We start from the raw sequence: 19,926 nt of genomic DNA, 5'->3' as shown, positions 1-19,926 counted from the left end.
AATTCTGCTCAGTCCTACGCTACACTACAAAGAACGACGACGGGCATAAGCCGTACCAACCTATTCACGCAAAAGCCGTCCCAACATCTATGGTGTAGGTCCCTGCAAAACATGCTTGCCACAAAAAAGGCAACGCTCTGTTAGCCAGGAAATCAGCACAATAATTGGCTTCACGAAACATATGCATAACCTTAACCTCCCAATCCCGCCTTGATAAGCCTTTAATCCTTCCTATCAGAGTTTTCACATGCCCAGGAGGTTCCCTCAAACCCAGCGCAAAATGAACCACACTCTTATTATCACATTCCACAATGATCTCTCGATTACCCTTGTTCCAAGCAATCACCAGACATTCCAGCAGAGCCGAAGCCTCAGCCATCGTAATAGAGTAAATGCCTAAATTCAACATGAATCCACACACCCAAATAACCCAAATCATTTCGGATAATGCCACCCCTCGATGTAAGCCCAAAACCTACCTTTCAAAGCATAAGCCGAAAAAACATAAGCTTTACTCCAAACAAAGTCCACCAGCTCCTCGCACTTCCCCTTTGATCCCAAAAAATAACTTTATTCCTCTTTCCCTACAAAGCCCAACAACTCTCTCCAAAAACCAGAGCCCAATCCAATCCAATCCACACCTAGGCTTCCAAATTATTCACTGTTAACATATAAAATTGTAAAATTAAGAAAACTCAAAATTAATTATATTTAATTTGATTGACCAATGATGTTTGTTTGATATTGAAATTGAAAATAAAAAAAAGTTGTTTTTTGTTTTGCTTTTTTCTAAAAAATTATTTTAAATATAAAAAATTTAATTTATTTATTTTAGAGTTTGAAAAAGTGATTTTCTTGAGATCTCCATTCTTTTCACTGGCTAGTCCAATACAACAACGGAGTGATACACCAACTTCCTCTGCCTGCTCAATACCTTTCCAAGAAACTTCTTTCAAGATTAAGGTTAAGAGTTCATCTTCTGAACTCCTCGCACAGATTTTGATCTCAAGGAAGAGTTCCACCTGCCTGATCTGCATTCATATTTCTCGTCTTACACACTGATCGTCTCTTTGTCCATTAATTTCTTTGGTACTTTTCAAAATGGCTTCTACTTCATCTTCCATCATCCCCTCTAAAATCACCTATGATGTTTTCCTTAGTTTTAGAGGCAGTGACACTCGCTCAAATTTTACCAGTCATATTTATGCTGCGTTGTGTCGGAAACATATCACAACATTCATTGATGGTAATAGTCTTGATAGAGGAGAAGAAATCAAAGAAACCCTTCTCAAAGCGATTGAAGAATCCAAGATTTATGTAATAATTTTCTCGGAAAATTATGCTTCCTCTCACTGGTGCCTGGACGAACTCGTCAAGATAATGGAATGCATGAAAACAATGGGGCGAAAGGTTTTGCCCGTTTTCTACCATGTAGATCCTTCTGACGTTAGAACGCAAACTGGAAAACTTGGAGAAGCATTTGGGAAAGTTAAACAGCAATTCAAGGAGAGCATAGACAGGGTGGAGAGGTGGAGCACTGCTCTGACTGAAGCAGCCAATCTATCTGGATGGGATTCAAGCAATTATAGGTCTCTCTCTCTCTCTCTCTCTCTCTCTCTATATGTATATATATATATATATATATATATATGCATGCCTGTGTACATCACGTTTCCAAGTATACGAATTTAATTTACAAATTTCGTACTCATACCACTAAATTCTTGCGTATATATATATATAATTATTTTTACATGTTTACAATTTCTTTTTTAGTTTACTTGCTGATGTTTCCATTTCTATCAAGTAATTAATCTTAAGAAAAGAAAATTTTCCTACAGAATTCTCCCACCCACTGTACATTGAGAACAAAACAAAATCAGCCTGTTTGGAAACTAGATTTTTTCAAGAATTCAATTCAGTTAGAATTTTTTTTTCAATCCTCAAGTTAAGAAACTTGAAAGAATTTAATTTTTTTTTTTAACTTAAAAAGGAATTTATTTAAAAGAAATAAAAATCATGCCAAAAGGGAGAATCATTTGAATTTTTTTCTTGCAAATGATTTTTTTCCAAAGGAAGCCAATAAGGAGAAGGAAAGGGACCTACTAATAGAATAACCTTATATAGTGTTTCAACTATAAAATGTTTGCAATATTTTTTACTTCAAAGATGATGAATGAGATATTTTATGGGTTTATACATTCTCATGCTGTAATTGACATTGATCTTGTCTACCTATCCATGACTAAGGGAAAAATGTCATATCAAAAAATCACTTAATTTAAAAGCACAAACTTGCATGTGAGGACCTCAAAAATAGTTTTATATCCCTAATAAATATAAACCATTCTTTTTGAGGAGTGAAAATAAATATTTTATAATTATTTGTTTATTTTAGTTATCTTTGCTCATTATTCTTTATTTTCATTATATATTTTTTAGGCTTGAATCAGAATTAAGTGAAAGAATTGTCAACCAAATTGCAAAGAAATTGTGTCCTATCTTCTTTAGCACTTCCACTGATTTGGTAGGGATTGATTCACACATTGAGCAAATTCTGTCATTGTTAAGCATTGGGACGGTTGATGTTCGTTTTGTTGGAATTTGGAGAATGGGCGGTATAGGCAAGACAACCATTGCTGAAGCTCTTATTTGTCAAATATTTGATCAATTTGATGATTTTTGCTTTTAAGAAATATTAGGAGAAATCAAAAAGCACGAATTGGTTCATTTAAGAAAATGTCTTTTTCTGAACTTTTACAAGATGAAAATCTAAGCATAGAAATGCTCCATGTAATTCCCACTTTTGCTATGGAGGCTCATAAGAAAGAGGGTTGTTGTTGTTCTTGATGATGTCAATGATTCAGATCAATTAACTGCTTTAGTTGGAAATCATGGATGGTTTGGCCCAGGAAGTAGAATCATTATAACTAGTAGAGATAAAGAAGTGCTTAATGGTAAGGTTGATGAAATATACAAGGTTGATTGACTAAGGCATAGTGAAGCTTGTCAAATTTTTAGTTTGAAAGCCTTCAAACAAAAGAATCCTCCGAAGGATTTTATGGAGTTGTCAGAAAGGGTGGTAGATTATACCAAAGGTCTTCCATTGGCTCTTCATGTGTTGGGTTCCCATCTATGTGGAAGGTTTCCAGCAGAATGGAAAAGTGCATTGAGCAAATTAAATCAATTTCCTGACTCCAATATTCAAAAAATCTTAAAAATCAGTTATGATGAGCTAGATCCAGTGGAAAAGGATATATTTCTCGACATTGCATGTTTCTTCAAGGGAAATGAAAGAAATTGGGTAGAAGACATACTAAATGGCTCTGGTTTTCCTGCTGGCTGGGGAATACTTCGACTACTGGATAAATGCCTCATAACTGTTGTGGATGACATATTAGAGATGCATGATTTGATACAGGAAATGGGTCAAAACATTGCTCGGCGTAAAATGGCAAGACATGAAGTTTTTAATGTTAGCCAAGATGATATCATTTAAAAGAAAAATCTAACTTCATTAAGTAATTGAAGGCATGTTTAAATCTCAAGATATCTATAATGCAGCTATTAATATATAAGTTCTAATATTCCATTGTATTCTTTATTTTTGTAGAATTAAAGCAATTGAAGACATGTCTAAAACCAAAGAGTCAAATCCATTTTTTCCCATATCAATTATCTTATAACATTATTTTCAGTAAATATTTAGATAATTGTATCATTTTTTGATAACATTAATTTGCTCATTGCCATATATTAATTATTTGCTCTTGATTGTCAGGGAATGAAAAAAGTTGAAGGCATTTTCTCGGACATGTCTGAATTAGGAAAGATACACTTGGGTCATGGAGCCTTTCCACAGATGCATAACTTAAGATTGCTCAAATGTTATAGGCCTCAGAATTGGTCAGAAAACAAAATTATAGGCTCTACATCTGAATCTAGTGAACCAAGTCATCTTCTGCATCTCTCCAATAAGTTGAGTTTACTTCATTGGGATGAATACCCTTACAAATCTTTACCATCTAATTTTTTAATGGAGAACCTTGTTGAAATCAACATGCAAGGCAGCAAAGTTGAACAACTTTGGAATGGACGTAAGGTATGCATTAATATAAATATAAATATAAATATATATATATATATATATATATATATATATATATATATATATATATATATATATATATATATATATATATTATGATTTTCATAGAATATACATTTTTACTTGTTATTTGATTTTCATATTATTTTTGTTGTGTTAAAGGATGATTTGAAATAGACTATAGTGACATATAATAATTTAGTACATATATTAGTAGTATAATTATAAATTGGGGTGGATAAAAGGGAAAATAATTATTAGGACCAAACTGAAATATTAAAAATGTACTATGACTTTAACTAAAATCAAAATCCTGTACATGTTTTATTTTTCAAGAATTTATCGATTTTGTTTTCTTTGAAAAAAAAAATGTTTAGTGTTTTCAACGTGCAGTGTCCTCAACAATTAAAACGGCTCAATCTTTCTGAATCCGTGCACCTGAGGAGGCTCCCAAATCTCTCTTCAGCAACTGAGCTGGAGTGGATAAGTCTGCAGGGATGTGAGAGTTTGCTAGAGATTCCTATGTCGATTCAATGCCTGCAAAAACTTGTTTGTCTTGATCTACAAGGGTGCAAGAAGCTGAGGAGTCTTCCAAACCTTGTCCAGTTGAAATCTCTTAAAGAGCTTTCACTCTCTTATTGCTCAAATTTGAAGATGCTTCCTGAGATTCCAATTGGCATAGAAGAGTTGGAACTAGAGGATTGTGGATTGGAAGGGCTGCCCTGATCCGTTCCATTTCTGGAAGATATTTATATTTTAAAGTTGAGGAATTGCGAAAACCTTTTAAGTCTTCCTAGAAGTTTTCATTTGAAAAATGTTGATGCACTTGATCTCAGTGGTTGCTCGAATCTCACCAAGTTACCAGAGATTATAGGAGATTTAAAAGTACTACTGCTAAACAAGACTGCAATAGAAGAATTGCCCTCATCAATAAGATCATTTTCTTCTCTTGTTGTGTTGAATATGAAGGGATGTGAAAGTCTCAAGAACCTTCCTAGCTGCATTTGTGACATGAAATTCCTTCAAATGCTTATTCTTAGTGGGTGCTCAAAACTTGGGAAGTTGCCTCCTTTATATGGTTTGTGCTCTTTAAGAGAGCTATATGTTGATGGCACTGCACTTGTAGAAATCCCCATTGACATTTACGCTGCAGAATGCCTTCACAGACTTGTTCTTAGCGGGTGCTCAAAACTTGCAAAATTGCGGCCTCTACATGATTTTTCCCATTTAATGTTGTCATATCTTGATGGCACTGTACTTGTAGAAATCCTCATTAAGAGATTGAATGGTAGAAGATCGACTATTGTAATGTACCACAAGAGACTCCATGCATTGCCGTTAAATTGTACACTAATGGACATTGCAGGATCATACATTGTCCCCATTGCAGAATGTGAAGAACTCAGCGGGTCATATAATGTGTACAACTATTGTAATAGCGTAAATTGGGATCAGAATGCACGTGGTGACATTATGGTAGATGCACTACTGAGAATGAAAGAAATAAGCATTACGAGCGATGTAAGCCTCTTCTTTCCTCTCTTTGTCCTCTTTCTAATTTTACTTTTGCACCAAATATTTCTTGTAATTTCTTTTCTTTTTTTTATTTTTTTATTTTTTATTTTTTATCCCTCTTTAACACACGGACAGACAGATGCTCATGTAATTGTTGGTCTACCCGGAAGTGAAATTCCAGAGTGCTTCAACTATCAAAGCCCAGGATCTTCAATGAATGTTCTGTTCCCTCAATGTTGCTTTAATTCTTTGTTCTTGGGTTTTGCTTTTTGTGTTGTTCTAGATTTTGAGGTTCCTGTTGTTCCCAAGGAAGGTGATTGTTTCTACTTTGCATGTGAATGCCGTTTCAAAATTCCTACGAGAGAAACATATGACAATGAAAGGTCTGGCAGGTTTTTGTCTTCACTCAACCTTTTTTTTGAGGTGGTCTTTGAATCAGACCATCTGTTTCTTTTCTACTACAAGCCACGTTATCTTTGTAATCTAAATCATTTCCTCATACAAAGTTGTTGCAATGTCATGGAAGCGTCATTTGTGTTCAAATCAGAATTCAAATATTCTCAGTTGAAGGTGAAAATGTGTGGGATCCAACTATTGTATTCCAAAGATGTGCTGCACAAATGCAATGCAAGCATAAAACAAAGCAAGTTCTCATCACGATATGGAGCAACCAGGCCCGAGTTCCTACAAGTGATGGAAACCGACACCAACAAGAAGAGAAGCAGGGAAAACTCCTTCCCCTTGGATTGCATTACCATCATTGCAGATGGCAAATCTGATTATGAGGAAGAAGAACAACCACACCCTAAAAGAGTAAAGTGAACACTAGCACCAAAGTGATTGTAAGTCAACCCCCCAATTCCCCTTGTTTTTGTCACTAATAAATATTACAATCATTGAATTCTTACCGTGTCTTCTGTTATTTGTTCTTAGGTGGTGCTTTCAATGGCATTAGCCACACGTTGCCTCAAGTATAGATAAGATGCGAAACTAGCTTTATAAATTGTAAGGCTATGTTTGGATGTGAGTCATGTTGACATTTTTCTGAAATACATAATTCAACATTTTGTGATTTGAACCTATGATCTTAGTTTGCAAAATATTCAATTTGCATATTCATTACATATATTCAAGTGAACGAGCTGCTCATTGAATATCAAACCACCAAAATTTTGGCATTATACATGCACATAGTGAAATTTTCGTGTCAAACGTGATTTGCTTTCTTGGTGGGTATATCAAAAACTTCTACAATACCTCGAAATTTTGGCTGCATTTTTATCTTTGATGGTTCACTCATATGTGCCTGGATACAATAGTTTGAATGAATTTTGAACAAAAATTATTATGAAATTTTAATTTGTATATTCATATCCAGGGATGTGTGTGTATAGGAGATCTGCTTTCCAGTGTATCCGACACACCTGTTACTAAATTAGTATCTTCATATCATAGCAAAGTGACAAAAAGAAACAACTTTAATATACTTCTGATCTTCTAATTTATTGAAGTTATTCACATATAAAAACTTTTCAGTACTCTCTAGGTCCTCTAGCTTCCACCATTCTATGATAAATCCCGTAATTTATACGAATGCTCTGCATGATATAGTATTACCGTTAGCCATGTTTGTATATTTATCAATATAGATATTATTGTTTGAGAAATAATTCTAAAATTCTTTAAATTCACTTTCATATACAATTTCTTCCATGGATCATGAAATACGTGTATGTATATTTTCTATGAATTATTATTATTATCCTGACTGCAACTCACTTCAGACAATTACTGCATGTGAAATGGTTTCAATGAATTTGTATGAAAATTAATAACAACGAGCAATAGTAGTAAAAAATGTTTGCATTTATGCTGATCTTGAAAGTTGAAACTAAAATTGATTTTTGCATTAATATCACTTCTCTTTGCAATTCATTAGTCAATTAGTGTTAGCCTGTTGAGATTGGTTAATCTTCTAATTGAACAATGCAGGAGCTCTGAATAACAAAGTTCCCTTGTAACTGAAAAGTGGAACAGAGCATTACTGTGATTTTATCAATAATTTCTCAAATAGAGCACCGTAGTAATACATTGACAATTAAAAGAATTGAGCCTGCAATTTTTTGCAACAAGAGAGTCTAAATTTTAGCTGACTTTGATGACTAATAACTAGGATTCTTTTTGGTGGAATAGACTAATTGACAGAAGACCTGCAGAGCTGAAGTTGAGTCAATAAAAGAAGCAGAGTTGGTTTAGAAGAGGCATATGCATTAAAAGAAGCATGACTTCATCTGCATGGTAAGGAAAATTCATTTGGATTTAACGTTTCTTTTATACCGAATGAAACAGGTCAACATACTTATCAGATGGCTTGTACTTCATCTTCTATCATTTCGTCTAAAACAACACATGATGTTTTCCTTGGCTGTAGAGTTGATGAAACTAGTGAAAATTTTACCAGCCACGGTTTGTGTAGAAAACTGTTTGTGCCATTTGAAAGCTTAAATGCTACAATGATGTTAATTTTTTATGTTTAAATTAATTTATTTTGACAAAGGGTTTATTTAATTAGTTTTGTAGATAATGTCTATTTTAATTAATTAAATTGGGAGAACTAAAAGATAATGTTAGAGATATAGGAGCTCAAAGCACTTGGATTAATAGGCTTTGTAAAAGAACACACTCATAGGTTTGATACTATATCCAACTCAAAATCTTAATTAATTTATATCTCTATTCATGTAATTATTTAATGGTGGTGTATTTTAAAATTTTAATTGCATTGATGACACAATTTGGTGTAAAAAGATCCATCACCCGCGCAGTTCACTATACAATCCTTTAGCAATTAGCAGGAGTACTCCAAGAAGGAATGTTGCCCCTCTGGTCAAAAAGAAAAAGAAAGAAACGAAAGATCATCAAATCAAAAAAGCAAATTGTGGGTTTGGATGGAAGACGTGCCTCCTCCCATTATGGGTTTTGTGGACCATGATCTGTCTCCTCAGTTTTTTCAATGGTAGTTTTATTCTCTAAAAGAAAAAGCACATTGTGGGTTAGGAGGAGGGCCTTCAAAAGTCTAGAATTCAAAAAAAAAAAAAAAAAAAAGAAAATTCTTTGAAGCTACAAAGGAATAACGAGGAAGCTACATAGGAATAACGAGGATGAAGAAGGGAATCATAAATGAAGGATAATTAAAATTCACTTTTGTAAATAAAGCAGAAATTCATAATATTCTTTGAATGTTTTTGTGTTTATTTATTTATTTATTATTTTTGAAATGAAATTTGAAATTTTATATATTATTCTTATAGTATTTTGTTTTTTTTTTTAATTTGGTACTGCAAAAGTTGTCCTCATCATGAAAGAAAATTCAAGTATTTTTTTTTAATTATCTCATATAAAAATTCACCGCCCATACTAAGAAATGAATCAAGAGAGAATTAAGAAATTAGAGCAGAAGATTGTGGTGAACCTCTGATTAAAAAGAAAGAAAGATCATCAAATCAAATTAAGAAGCAAATAACAAAGATCTCTTTGCTTAAAATTTTCAATAAATTATCATAAAACAAAGATCTCTTTGCTTAACATTTTCAATAAATTATCATAAAAAAATATTAACTTCAATTATTAATTTTGTTAATTGATTTTCATTGAAATTTAAATTAAAGAAATTACAATCTTAAAATAATAATTTTAATACCACTTTCATTGATTATATTTTAAAATTTTAATCATGCATGTTGATAGCATATTTTCATATAAAGATCCATCACCCACATCTATATACTTTACAATCCTATTAAAAGACTCTAAGAAGGAATCAATAAATTAGAGTAGAAGTAAAGGTCTTTTTGCAAGGTTCTGATAAGAAATCAAGAAATTACAGGAGAACTAATAGATCAGAGAAGAGTACAAGTGTTATATAACTAGTAAAAAAGAAGCGAATTATGTTCCCAAATCATTTCACCGTCTATCAGTTTTAAAAGTTAAGTATTTAAAAATTTTATTCCAGTGATTTATAGGTAATGATATATTAATTTTTTTTAAAAATTTTAAAAATTAAATAATGATTTATCAATTAATTAATTAATTAGAATTATTTTAAATATTTTATTTATTATTAAGTATCATGATTTAATTCAAAATTTAAAATCAGCGCAGAATATTTTAAGTTAATATAAAATTATTAAAAGCTTAATTCAATTAATTATATCAAACCTATAAATCTAACCTTTACATTCTCAAATATTTGTAAAAACATATTTAAATTATTTTTTACTATTTTTCGTTATTATAAAAGTCATGTTACGAGCAATAAATTTCCTATATATTATAATTTTCATAATTAAAATTAAATAATTATTTAGAAATATTTATTTATAATAATAAAAATAAATTATATTATTATAAAACAAATAAATAATGCATATTAAAAATTTTAAAAATAGAATAAGTTTTCAAATATATCTTAAAAGAATTATTTCTTATTTTTTTTAATTTAATTATTCAACAAGAATTGTCATTATAAGAGAAAATTGAAGTATTTCTAATTATTTGTCAATATTTTACATTCATAATTGTCATTGAAACTTCCAGGAAGCTACATTACATAAATCAAATGAGATAATTTTATTTAAAAATCCCCCTCTTAAGAAGCAACCAAGAAATTAAGAAATTAAAAAGAAAGAAAGAAAGACCATAGATCAGATAAATAAGGAAATTGCGGGTCAAGGGCTTCTCCTCTCAAGATGTTTCTTTCCAGGTCATTTCACCATCTATGGCCGTGGTTGCAAAAGTCTGGAATTTAAAAAAATTTCATTGGAACTTCCTGGTAGCTGCAGAGGAATAAAGAGGATGTTGCAGGCAATCATACAATATAAAGTCCTCAGACGGATTTATCATTTCGCGAAGTTCATCCTTCTTTTACTTCTAATAGTCTCAATACTTCGTTATTGCTTGTCTTTCCTGCCAAATAAATAGCTTCAGTAATTTAGAATCCTGATTACCTGAAGCTATTAATTTATAAAAATATAATTTTTTTTATTTTAATAAATATTACATCAATATAAATAATTTAAAAATTAATTATTAAAGGTTATATAGTGTTTTGTATTACTTAAATTAAATATTCGGAGGTTTTGTATTATAAATTAAATTTTAGCTACTTTTTTTTTGTAGAAATCACTCGTCATCCGAAATTCACTGACCCGACGAATCCAAATTCGCGTCGAGCAAGCCCATAAAGGGAGACAAAGTGCTCCCTTTATATTGTTATTATTAAATTTAATTATGTCTTCTTGCCCATTTCACTATTTTCCGTCTTGTAGGTCAATAGTTCCTTACACATACTAGCTATCTATGTTACAATTAATTAATTTATAACTCTATTCAAGTAATTATTTAATGGTGGTGTATTTTGAAATTTTAATAGCATTGATAACACAATTTCGTATAAAGAGACCCATCGCCCACGCAGGTTCACTTTACAATACTTTAGGAATTAGCAGGAGTGTTCCAAGAAGGAACCAAGCAGGAGTGTTGTGCCTCTGGTCAAAAAGAAAAAGAAAGAAACTAATGATCATCAAATCAAAAAGCAAATTTGCCTCCTTTCATTATGGGTTTTGTGGACCATGATCTGTCTCAGTTTTTCAATGAAAGTCTTATTCTTAAATAAATAAAAAAAACAAAACAAAAAAAAAAAAGCAAACTGTGGGTGAGGGGGGCCTTCAAAAGTCTAGAATTCAAAAAAAAAAAAAAAAAAAAAAAATTCTTGGAAGCTACAAAGGAATTACGAGGATGAAGCAGGGAATCACAAATGAAGGATAATTAAAATTCACTTTTGTAAATAAAGCAGAAATTCACCGACTCTTCCTCAAATTTTGATTTTGTTCACCTGCTCCCTTTCCTTCTTTCACATGAGAGATTAGTCAATTTTTCACCTACTTGTCTCATATGAAGATCCATCACCCACAAGAAATCACTTTACAATGCTATTAAAAGATTATAAGAAAGGAATCAAGAAATTAGGGTAGGAATGTAAGTCATTTTGTAAGATTTTAATTAAGAAGAAACCAAGAAATTAGAGGAAAGTGAATCAAGAAATTAGAACAGGAGTATAGGTCTTTCTATAAGACGTAAGAGAACAAATAAATTAATAGGTCCTTTTGTAAGACTCCAAGAGGAGACTAATAAATTAGAGTAGAGCATAAATTCTTTTGTAAGACTTTAAGAAGGAACTAAGAAATTAGTGCAGACTCTAAGTGTTATATAACTGTCGAAAAGAAACAAATTGTGGGTTCAAGAAACTATATAATTTCTTTTTTGGGCATTATTTTGCAAATGTTTTTGTGTATTTCTTTTATTATTAAGGTTTTAATTGAATTTAAACTTAAAATTTTATAATTTTAAAGTCAATTACAATTTTATTAAATTAAAATTGAATGATTTCAATTAGGGGTGAGCAATCAGTTCAAACCGAATCGAACCGAACCGAACAGAATTAAATTATAAAAACCGAACCGTAAATTTTAGAAACCGAACCGAACTGAAATTGATGAAAAACTGAATCGAACCGAACCGCTTTATTTTGGTTCGGTTCAGTTTAAACCGATCGGTTTGATTTTTGATTGATTTTTTAATTTAGACTTGATTTTCAAGTTATTTGGTCTAATTTTAACTTTGGTTTGAACCTAATAACCATTAATCAATGAAATTAAACAATTAATATATATATAATTAAATATAATTCATAAATTTTTCATAAAAATAAATTAATTCAAAAATCGATTCGGTTCAATTTAGTTCGATTTGACTATATAAATTACTATTCGGTTCAGTTCGGTTTAACCGATTTTTTCTCTTCAAAATCGAACCGAACCGAAATAACCGAAATTTTTATAAATTAAAACCGAATCGAATCAATTGAATTTTAAAACCGAACTGATTGAACCGAATTGACTCAGTTTGGTTCAGTTTTTCGGTTTGAACCGAATTCTGCTCAGCCCTAATTTCAATGGTTGCGTATGATGATGGAACAATGATGCGTATAGATCTAACTGAACTTTTAAATATAACACTTTTTTTATAATATCATTAAATTTATAAAATTAACTAGTTGTTTTGCATTATTTTTTATTTTAATAACATAATTTTAATATTTTTTATATTTTATATGTTTAAAATCATACTATATATTTTATATTTGCGGCTGAGGTCCGACTTGTGTTATAAAAACCACAATAATCACTAATATTAAAATTCATTTTATGATTATCTTTTAATTTTATTAAATTATTGCTTATTAATCAAGTTAGATAAATATTTAATTATCTTTTTTCTATACACCTTGTTGTCTCATTCATTTCATGTTTAGAAAGAGAAAAAATTATTAAATTATGTTCTTTAATAAAATATAATTTAGTTTTAAATAAGAAATTATTCTAGCCAATTAAATTAAAAATTTTTAAATAATAATAAATTTGTATATTAATTTTTTAACCGATCAAGATTGAGAGCAGTTTGTTGTTATCAAATTCAATTATATATATTAATTTTTGTCCATTTCATTATTTCTTATATTTTTTATTTTTATATATATTATAGATTATAAATAAATAGATTATTTTATAAAAGAGATAAAACACCTAAGTTTGTGAACTCACTTACCCTATCCAGTTAAAAAATTTCTATGTTTTTAATTAAATTATTCGACAAGAATTGTCCTAATGATGGAAAATTTAAGCAATTTTCCCTTATATATATATATATATATATATATATATATATATATATATATATATGAATAAGAGGAATTAAAAGAGTGGAAATTTAACCCATTTCTATTAAGTGAGTGATATACCTTCAAATATTGAACCAAATCATGATAGGTATTTCCGATTAATTTTAAAGGTTAACATTCTTATACACCTCCAAGTTCTTAACCAATGGCAATCCAATTTTCGTAAGAGAAAAGAAAAAGGAAAAATATTATATTGTCTCTAAAACCAAACAAAAAAAAAACAAAAATAAATTTGAAATGAATCGAATTTTTGTAAAATTCGAACTGAATTTCAGAATTAAATTAGTTTGATCTGTTATTTCGGTCATAAATGTTAATTAAAATTGTTATAAAAAAATTGGCTGACATTAATATAGGTAAATATTTAAATTACTTTTGTTAATGAAATAATCCAATTAAACTAATTGTTAAAATTGAAATTAGTATATGAAAGTTTGTGGTTAAATTGATAAAATTAAAAAGTTTAGTTAAAATTGAAAAGACAAAATTTTACATTTTTATTTATTTAAATTTTTATTATAATTAGAATTATATAATAATAACAACAAAAGCTTATATACGGGATGCTTAATTGTAGCTGCATTAAGAATGTTACTTATATTATTTAAATTTATATAATGAGATAAATAACAAAAAAAATTTATATTAAATTCTCTAAAAAAATAATTAGAAAAATAATGTCTTTTACTTATGAAAAGAAAAAACGTTACTTTTTGAAAAATAAAGTTTTATTTATATAAGAGTCCTTTATATAAATATTAAATTAGTATTTCTCATTAATTGTATAAAATTTTTTATTTTATTTGATTGGATTAAAATAATTTTGTAATAGAATTATATTGCTTAATATAATGGAATTTAAATTTAAATAAAAAATCAATCTAGTCATCTAAATTACAAAAAATTTAAATAATAATAAATACTTATATTTTTTTTAACCAATTAAAATAAAGGATAATTTGTTATTATTAAATTTAATTATGTCTTCTTGCCCATTTCACTATTTTCAGTCTTGTAGGTCAATGGTTCCTTACACATACTAGCTATCTATGTTACAATTAATTAATTTATAACTCTATTCAAGTAATTATTTAATGGTGGTGTATTTTAAAATTTTAATAGCATTGATAACACAATTTCGTATAAAGAGACGCATCGCCCACGCAGGTTCATTTTACAATACTTTAGGAATTAGCAGGAGTGTTCCAAGAAGGAACCAAGCAGGAGTGTTGCGCCTCTGGTCAAAAAGAAAAAGAAAGAAACTAATGATCATCAAATCAAAAAGCAAATTTGCCTCCTTTCATTATGGGTCTTGTGGACCATGATCTGTCTCGATTTTCAATGAAAGTCTTAATTATTAAATACAAAAAAAAAAAAAAAAAAAGCAAAGTGTGGGTGAGGGGGGCCTTCAAAAGTCTAGAATTAAAAAAAAAAAAAAAAGAAAATTCTTGGAAGCTACAAAGGAATTACGAGGATGAAGCAGGGAATCACAAAGGAAGGATAATTAAAATTCACTTTTGTAAATAAAGCAGAAATTCATAATATTTTTTGAATTTTTGTGTTTATTTATTATTGTTGTTATTATTATTATTATTGTTTTGATTGAATTGAAATTTGAAATTTTATATATTATTCTTATGCTAAGAAATGAATCAAGAGAGAAATAAGAAGCAAATTTGAGGGTCAAGTGGACATTCTACTATTTCTTTCCGAGTCATTTTATTTATAAAACTAACGAAGATCTCATTTCTTAATTTTTTTTTAATAAATTATCATTTTATTTATTTTTATATGCAACTAATAAATTACAATGCCATCCTCCCTCAAATAAATAAAAAAATTATTAATTATTAATTTTTTAATTAATTTCCATTGAAATTTAAATTAAAGAACTTATAATCTTAAAATAATAATTTTAATACCACTTTCATTGATTATATTTTAAAATTTTAATCGTGTTGATAACACAATCTCATATAAGGATCCATCACCCACATTGATTCACTTTACAGTCCAACCAAAAAACTCCAAAAAGGAACCAAAAATGGCTGTGGTTTTCCTGCTAGCTGGGGAATACTTCGACTACTGGATAAATGCCTCATAACTATTGTGGATGACATATTAGAGATGCATGATTTGATACAGGAAATGGGTCAAAACATTGCTCGGCGTAAAGGTAGAAGATTGTGGAATTCCAAAGACATCTTTCATATGTTGTCAACTAAAATGGTAAGACATGAAGTTTTTTAATGTTAGCCAAGATGATATCATTTAAAAGAAAAATCTAACTTCATTAAGTAATTGAAGGCATGTTTAAATCTCAAGATATCTATAATGCAGCTATTAATATATAAGTTCTAATATTCCATTGTATTCTTTATTTTTGTAGAATTAAAGCAATTGAAGACATGTCTAAAACCAAAGAGTCAAATCCATTTTTTCCCATATCAATTATCTTATAACATTATTTTCAGTAAATATTTAGATAATTGTATCATTTTTTGATAACATTAATTTGCTCATTGCCATATATTAATTATTTGCTCTTGATTGTCAGGGAATGAAAAAAGTTGAAGGCATTTTCTTGGACATGTCTGAATTAGGAAAGATACACATGGGTCATGTAGCCTTTCCACAGATGCATAACTTAAGATTGCTCAAATGTTATAGGCCTCAGAATTGGTCAGAAAACAAAATTATAGGCTCTACATCTGAATCTAGTGAACCAAGTCATCTTCTGCATCTCTCCAATAAGTTGAGTTTACTTCATTGGGATGAATACCCTTACAAATCTTTACCATCTAATTTTTTAATGGAGAACCTTGTTGAAATCAACATGCAAGGCAGCAAAGTTGAACAACTTTGGAATGGACGTAAGGTATGCATTAATATATATATATATATATATATATATATATATATATATATATATATATATATATATATATATATATATATATATAATGATTTTCATAGTATATACATTATTACTTGTTATTTGATTTTCATATTATTTTTGTTGTGCTAAAGGATGATTTGAAATAGACTATAGTGGCATATAATAATTTAGTACATATATTAGTAGTATAATTATAAATTGGGGTGGATAAAAGGGAAAATAATTATTAGGACCAAACTGAAATATTAAAAATGTACTATGACTTTAACTGAAATCAAAATCCTGTACATGTTTTATTTTTCAAGAATTTATCGATTTTGTTTTCTTTGAAAAAAAAATGTTTAGTGTTTTCAACGTGCAGTGTCCTCAACAATTAAAACGGCTCAATCTTTCTGAATCCGTGCACCTGAGGAGGCTCCCAAATCTCTCTTCAGCAACTGAGTTGGAGTGGATAAGTCTGCAGGGATGTGAGAGTTTGCTAGAGATTCCTATGTCGATTCAATGCCTGCAAAAACTTGTTTGTCTTGATCTACAAGGGTGCAAGAAGCTGAGGAGTCTTCCAAACCTTGTCCGGTTGAAATCTCTTAAAGAGCTTTCACCCTCTTATTGCTCAAATTTGAAGATGCTTCCTGAGATTCCAATTGGCATAGAAGAGTTGGAACTGGAGGATTGTGGATTGGAAGGGCTGCCCTCATCTGTTCCATTTCTGGAAGATATTTATATTTTAAAGTTGAGGAATTGCGAAAACCTTTTAAGTCTTCCTAGAAGTTTTCATTTGAAAAATTTTGATGCACTTGATCTCAGTGGTTGCTCGAATCTCACCAAGTTACCAGAGATTATAGGAGATTTAAAAGTATTACTGCTAAACAAGACTGCAATAGAAGAATTGCCCTCATCAATAAGATCATTTTCTTCTCTTGTTGTGTTGAATATGAAGGGATGTGAAAATCTCAAGAACCTTCCAAGCTGCATTTGTGACATGAAATTCCTTCAAATGCTTATTCTTAGTGGGTGCTCAAAACTTGGGAAGTTGCCTCCTTTATATGGTTTGTGCTCTTTAAGAGAGCTATATGTTGATGGCACTGCACTTGTAGAAATCCCCATTGACATTTACGCTGCAGAATGCCTTCACAGACTTGTTCTTAGTGGGTGCTCAAAACTTGCAAAATTGCGGCCTCTACATGATTTTTCCCATTTAATGTTGTCATATCTTGATGGCACTGTACTTATAGAAATCCTCATTAAGAGATTGAATGGTAGAAGATCGACTATTGTAATGTGCCACAAGAGACTCCATGCATTGCCGTTAAATTGTACACTAATGGACACTGCAGGATCATACATTGTCCCCATTGCAGAATGTGAGGAACTCAGCGGGTCATATAATGTGTACAACTATTGTAATAGCGTAAATTCGGATCAGAATGCACGTGGTGACATTATGGTAGATGCACTACTGAGAATGAAAGAAATAAGCATTACGTGCGATGTAAGCCTCTCCTTTCCTCTCTTTTTCCTCTTTCTAATTTTACTTTTGCACCAAATATTTCTTCTAATTTCTTTTCTTTTTTTTATTTTTTTATTTTTTTATTTTTTATCCCTCTTTAACACACGGACAGGCAGATGCTCATGTAATTGTTGGTCTACCCGGAAGTGAAATTCCAGAGTGCTTCAACTATCAAAGCCCAGGATCTTCAATGGAAGTTCTGTTCCCTCAATGTTGCTTTAATTCTTTGTTCTTGGGTTTTGCTTTTTGTGTTGTTCTAGATTTTGAGGTTCCTGTTGTTCCCAAGGAAGGTGATTGTTTCTACTTTGCATGTGAATGCCGTTTCAAAATTCCTATGAGAGAAACATATGACAATGAAAGGTCTGGCAGGTTTTTGTCTTCACTCAACCTTTTTGAGGTGGCCTTTGAATAAGACCACCTGTTTCTTTTCTACTACAAGCCACGTTATTTTTGTAATCTAAATCATTTCCTCATACAAAGTTGTTGCAATGTCATGGAAGCGTCATTTGTGTTCAAATCAGAATTCAAATATTCTCAGTTGGAGGTGAAAATGTGTGGGATCCAACTATTGTATTCCAAAGATGTGCTGCACAAATGCAATGCAAGCATAAAACAAAGCAAGTTCTCATCACGATATGGAGCAACCAGGCCCGAGTTCCTACAAGTGATGGAAACCGACACCAACAAGAAGAGAAGCAGGGAAACTCCTTCCCCTTGGATTGCTATCATTGCAGATGGCAAATCTGAGTATGAGGAAGAAGAACAACCACACCCTAAAAGAGTAAAGTGAACACTTGCACCAAAGTGATTGTAAGTCAACCCCCCAATTCCCCTTGTTTTTGTCACTAATAAATATTACAATCATTGAATTCTTACCATGACTTCTGTTATTTGTTCTTAGGTGGTGCTTTCAATGGCATCAGCCATGCGTTGCCTCAAGTATAGATGAGATACGAAACTAGCTTTATAAATTGTAAGGCTATGTTTGGATGTGAGTCATGTTGACATTTTTCTAAAGTACATAATTCAACATTTTGTGATTTGAACCTATGATCTTAGTTTGCAAAGTATTCAATTTGCATATTCATTACATATATTCAAGTGAACGAGCTGCTCATTGAATATCAAACCACTGAAATTTTGGCATTATACATGCACGTAGTGAAATTTTCGTGTCAAACGTGATTTGCTTTCTTGGTGGGTATATCAAAAACTTCTACAATACCTCGAAATTTTGGCTGCATTTTTATCTTTGATGATTCACTTATATGTGCCTGGATACAATAGTTTGAATGAATTTTGAACAAAAATTATTATGAAATTTTAATTTGTATATTCATAACCAGGGATGTGTGTGTATAAGAGCTCTGCTTTCCAGTGTATTCGACACACCTGTTACTAAATTAGTATCTTCATATCATAGCAAAGTGACAAAAAGAAACAACTTTAATATACTTCTGATCTTCTAATTTATTGACGTTATTCACATATAAAAGCTTTTCAGTTCTCTCTAGGTCCTCTAGCTTCCACCATTCTATGATAAACCCCGTAATTTATACGAATGCTCTGCATGATATAGTATTACCGTTAGCCATGTTTGTATATTTATCAATATAGATATTATTGTTTGAGGGAAATAATTCTAAAATTCTTTATATTCACTTTCAAATGCAATTTCTTGCATGGATCATGAAATACGTGTATGTATATTTTCTATGAATTATTATTATTATCCTGACTGCAACTCACTTCAGACAATTACTGCATGTGAAATGGTTTCAATGAATTTGTATGAAAATTAATAACCAAGAGCAATAGTAGTCAAAAGTGCTTGCATTTACGCTGATCTTGAAAGTTGAAACTAAAATTGATTTTTGCATTAATATCACTTCTCTTTGCAATTCATTAGTCAATTAGTGTTAGCCTGTTGAGATTGGTTAATCTTCTAATTGAACAATGCAGGAGCTCTGAATGACAAAGTTCCCTTGTAACTGAAAAGTGGAACAGAGCATTACTGTGATTTTATCAATAATTTCTCAAATAGAGCACCGTAGTAATACATTGACAATTAAAAGAATTGAGCCTGTAATTTTTTTGCA

General features: G+C 30.4%; 1 protein-coding gene, 1 long non-coding RNA gene and 1 pseudogene across 2 annotated transcripts; all 3 read left to right on the top strand.

Annotated features, from left to right (window-relative positions):
• The first annotated feature begins 57 nt into the window (after positions 1-57).
• Positions 58-6,705, top strand: LOC131171174 (disease resistance protein RPV1-like; annotated as a pseudogene).
• Positions 6,706-15,569: 8,864 nt separating this feature from the next.
• Positions 15,570-17,732, top strand: LOC131171173 (disease resistance-like protein DSC1). Its single transcript, XM_058130645.1, has 4 exons — positions 15,570-15,650; positions 15,979-16,299; positions 16,682-17,542; positions 17,655-17,732. The coding sequence occupies exons 1-4, from the start codon at positions 15,570-15,572 to the stop codon at positions 17,730-17,732; spliced, it is 1,341 nt and encodes a 446-aa protein (XP_057986628.1).
• A 130-nt stretch (positions 17,733-17,862) lies between these two features.
• LOC131171393 (uncharacterized) lies at positions 17,863-18,877 on the top strand. The gene is made up of 2 exons (XR_009142092.1): positions 17,863-18,637; positions 18,729-18,877. It is a non-coding gene; the product is annotated as an uncharacterized LOC131171393 (long non-coding RNA).
• The last annotated feature ends 1,049 nt before the right edge of the window (positions 18,878-19,926 follow it).

Source organism: Hevea brasiliensis, chromosome 12, assembly GCF_030052815.1.
Source record: "Hevea brasiliensis isolate MT/VB/25A 57/8 chromosome 12, ASM3005281v1, whole genome shotgun sequence".
Lineage (NCBI taxonomy): Eukaryota > Viridiplantae > Streptophyta > Magnoliopsida > Malpighiales > Euphorbiaceae > Hevea > Hevea brasiliensis.
Note: the sequence above shows the minus strand (reverse complement) of the source record. Positions and strands in the feature narration are given on the sequence as shown.

Coding starts and splice junctions, on each gene's coding strand:
- LOC131171173 (XM_058130645.1), top strand. CDS start 15,570: ATGGGTCAAAACATTGCTCGGCGTAAAGGTAGAAGATTGTGGAATTCC. Junction 15,651..15,978: donor ATATGTTGTCAACTAAAATG/GTAAGACATGAA, acceptor CTTGATTGTCAG/GGAATGAAAAAAGTTGAAGG. Junction 16,300..16,681: donor AACTTTGGAATGGACGTAAG/GTATGCATTAAT, acceptor TTCAACGTGCAG/TGTCCTCAACAATTAAAACG.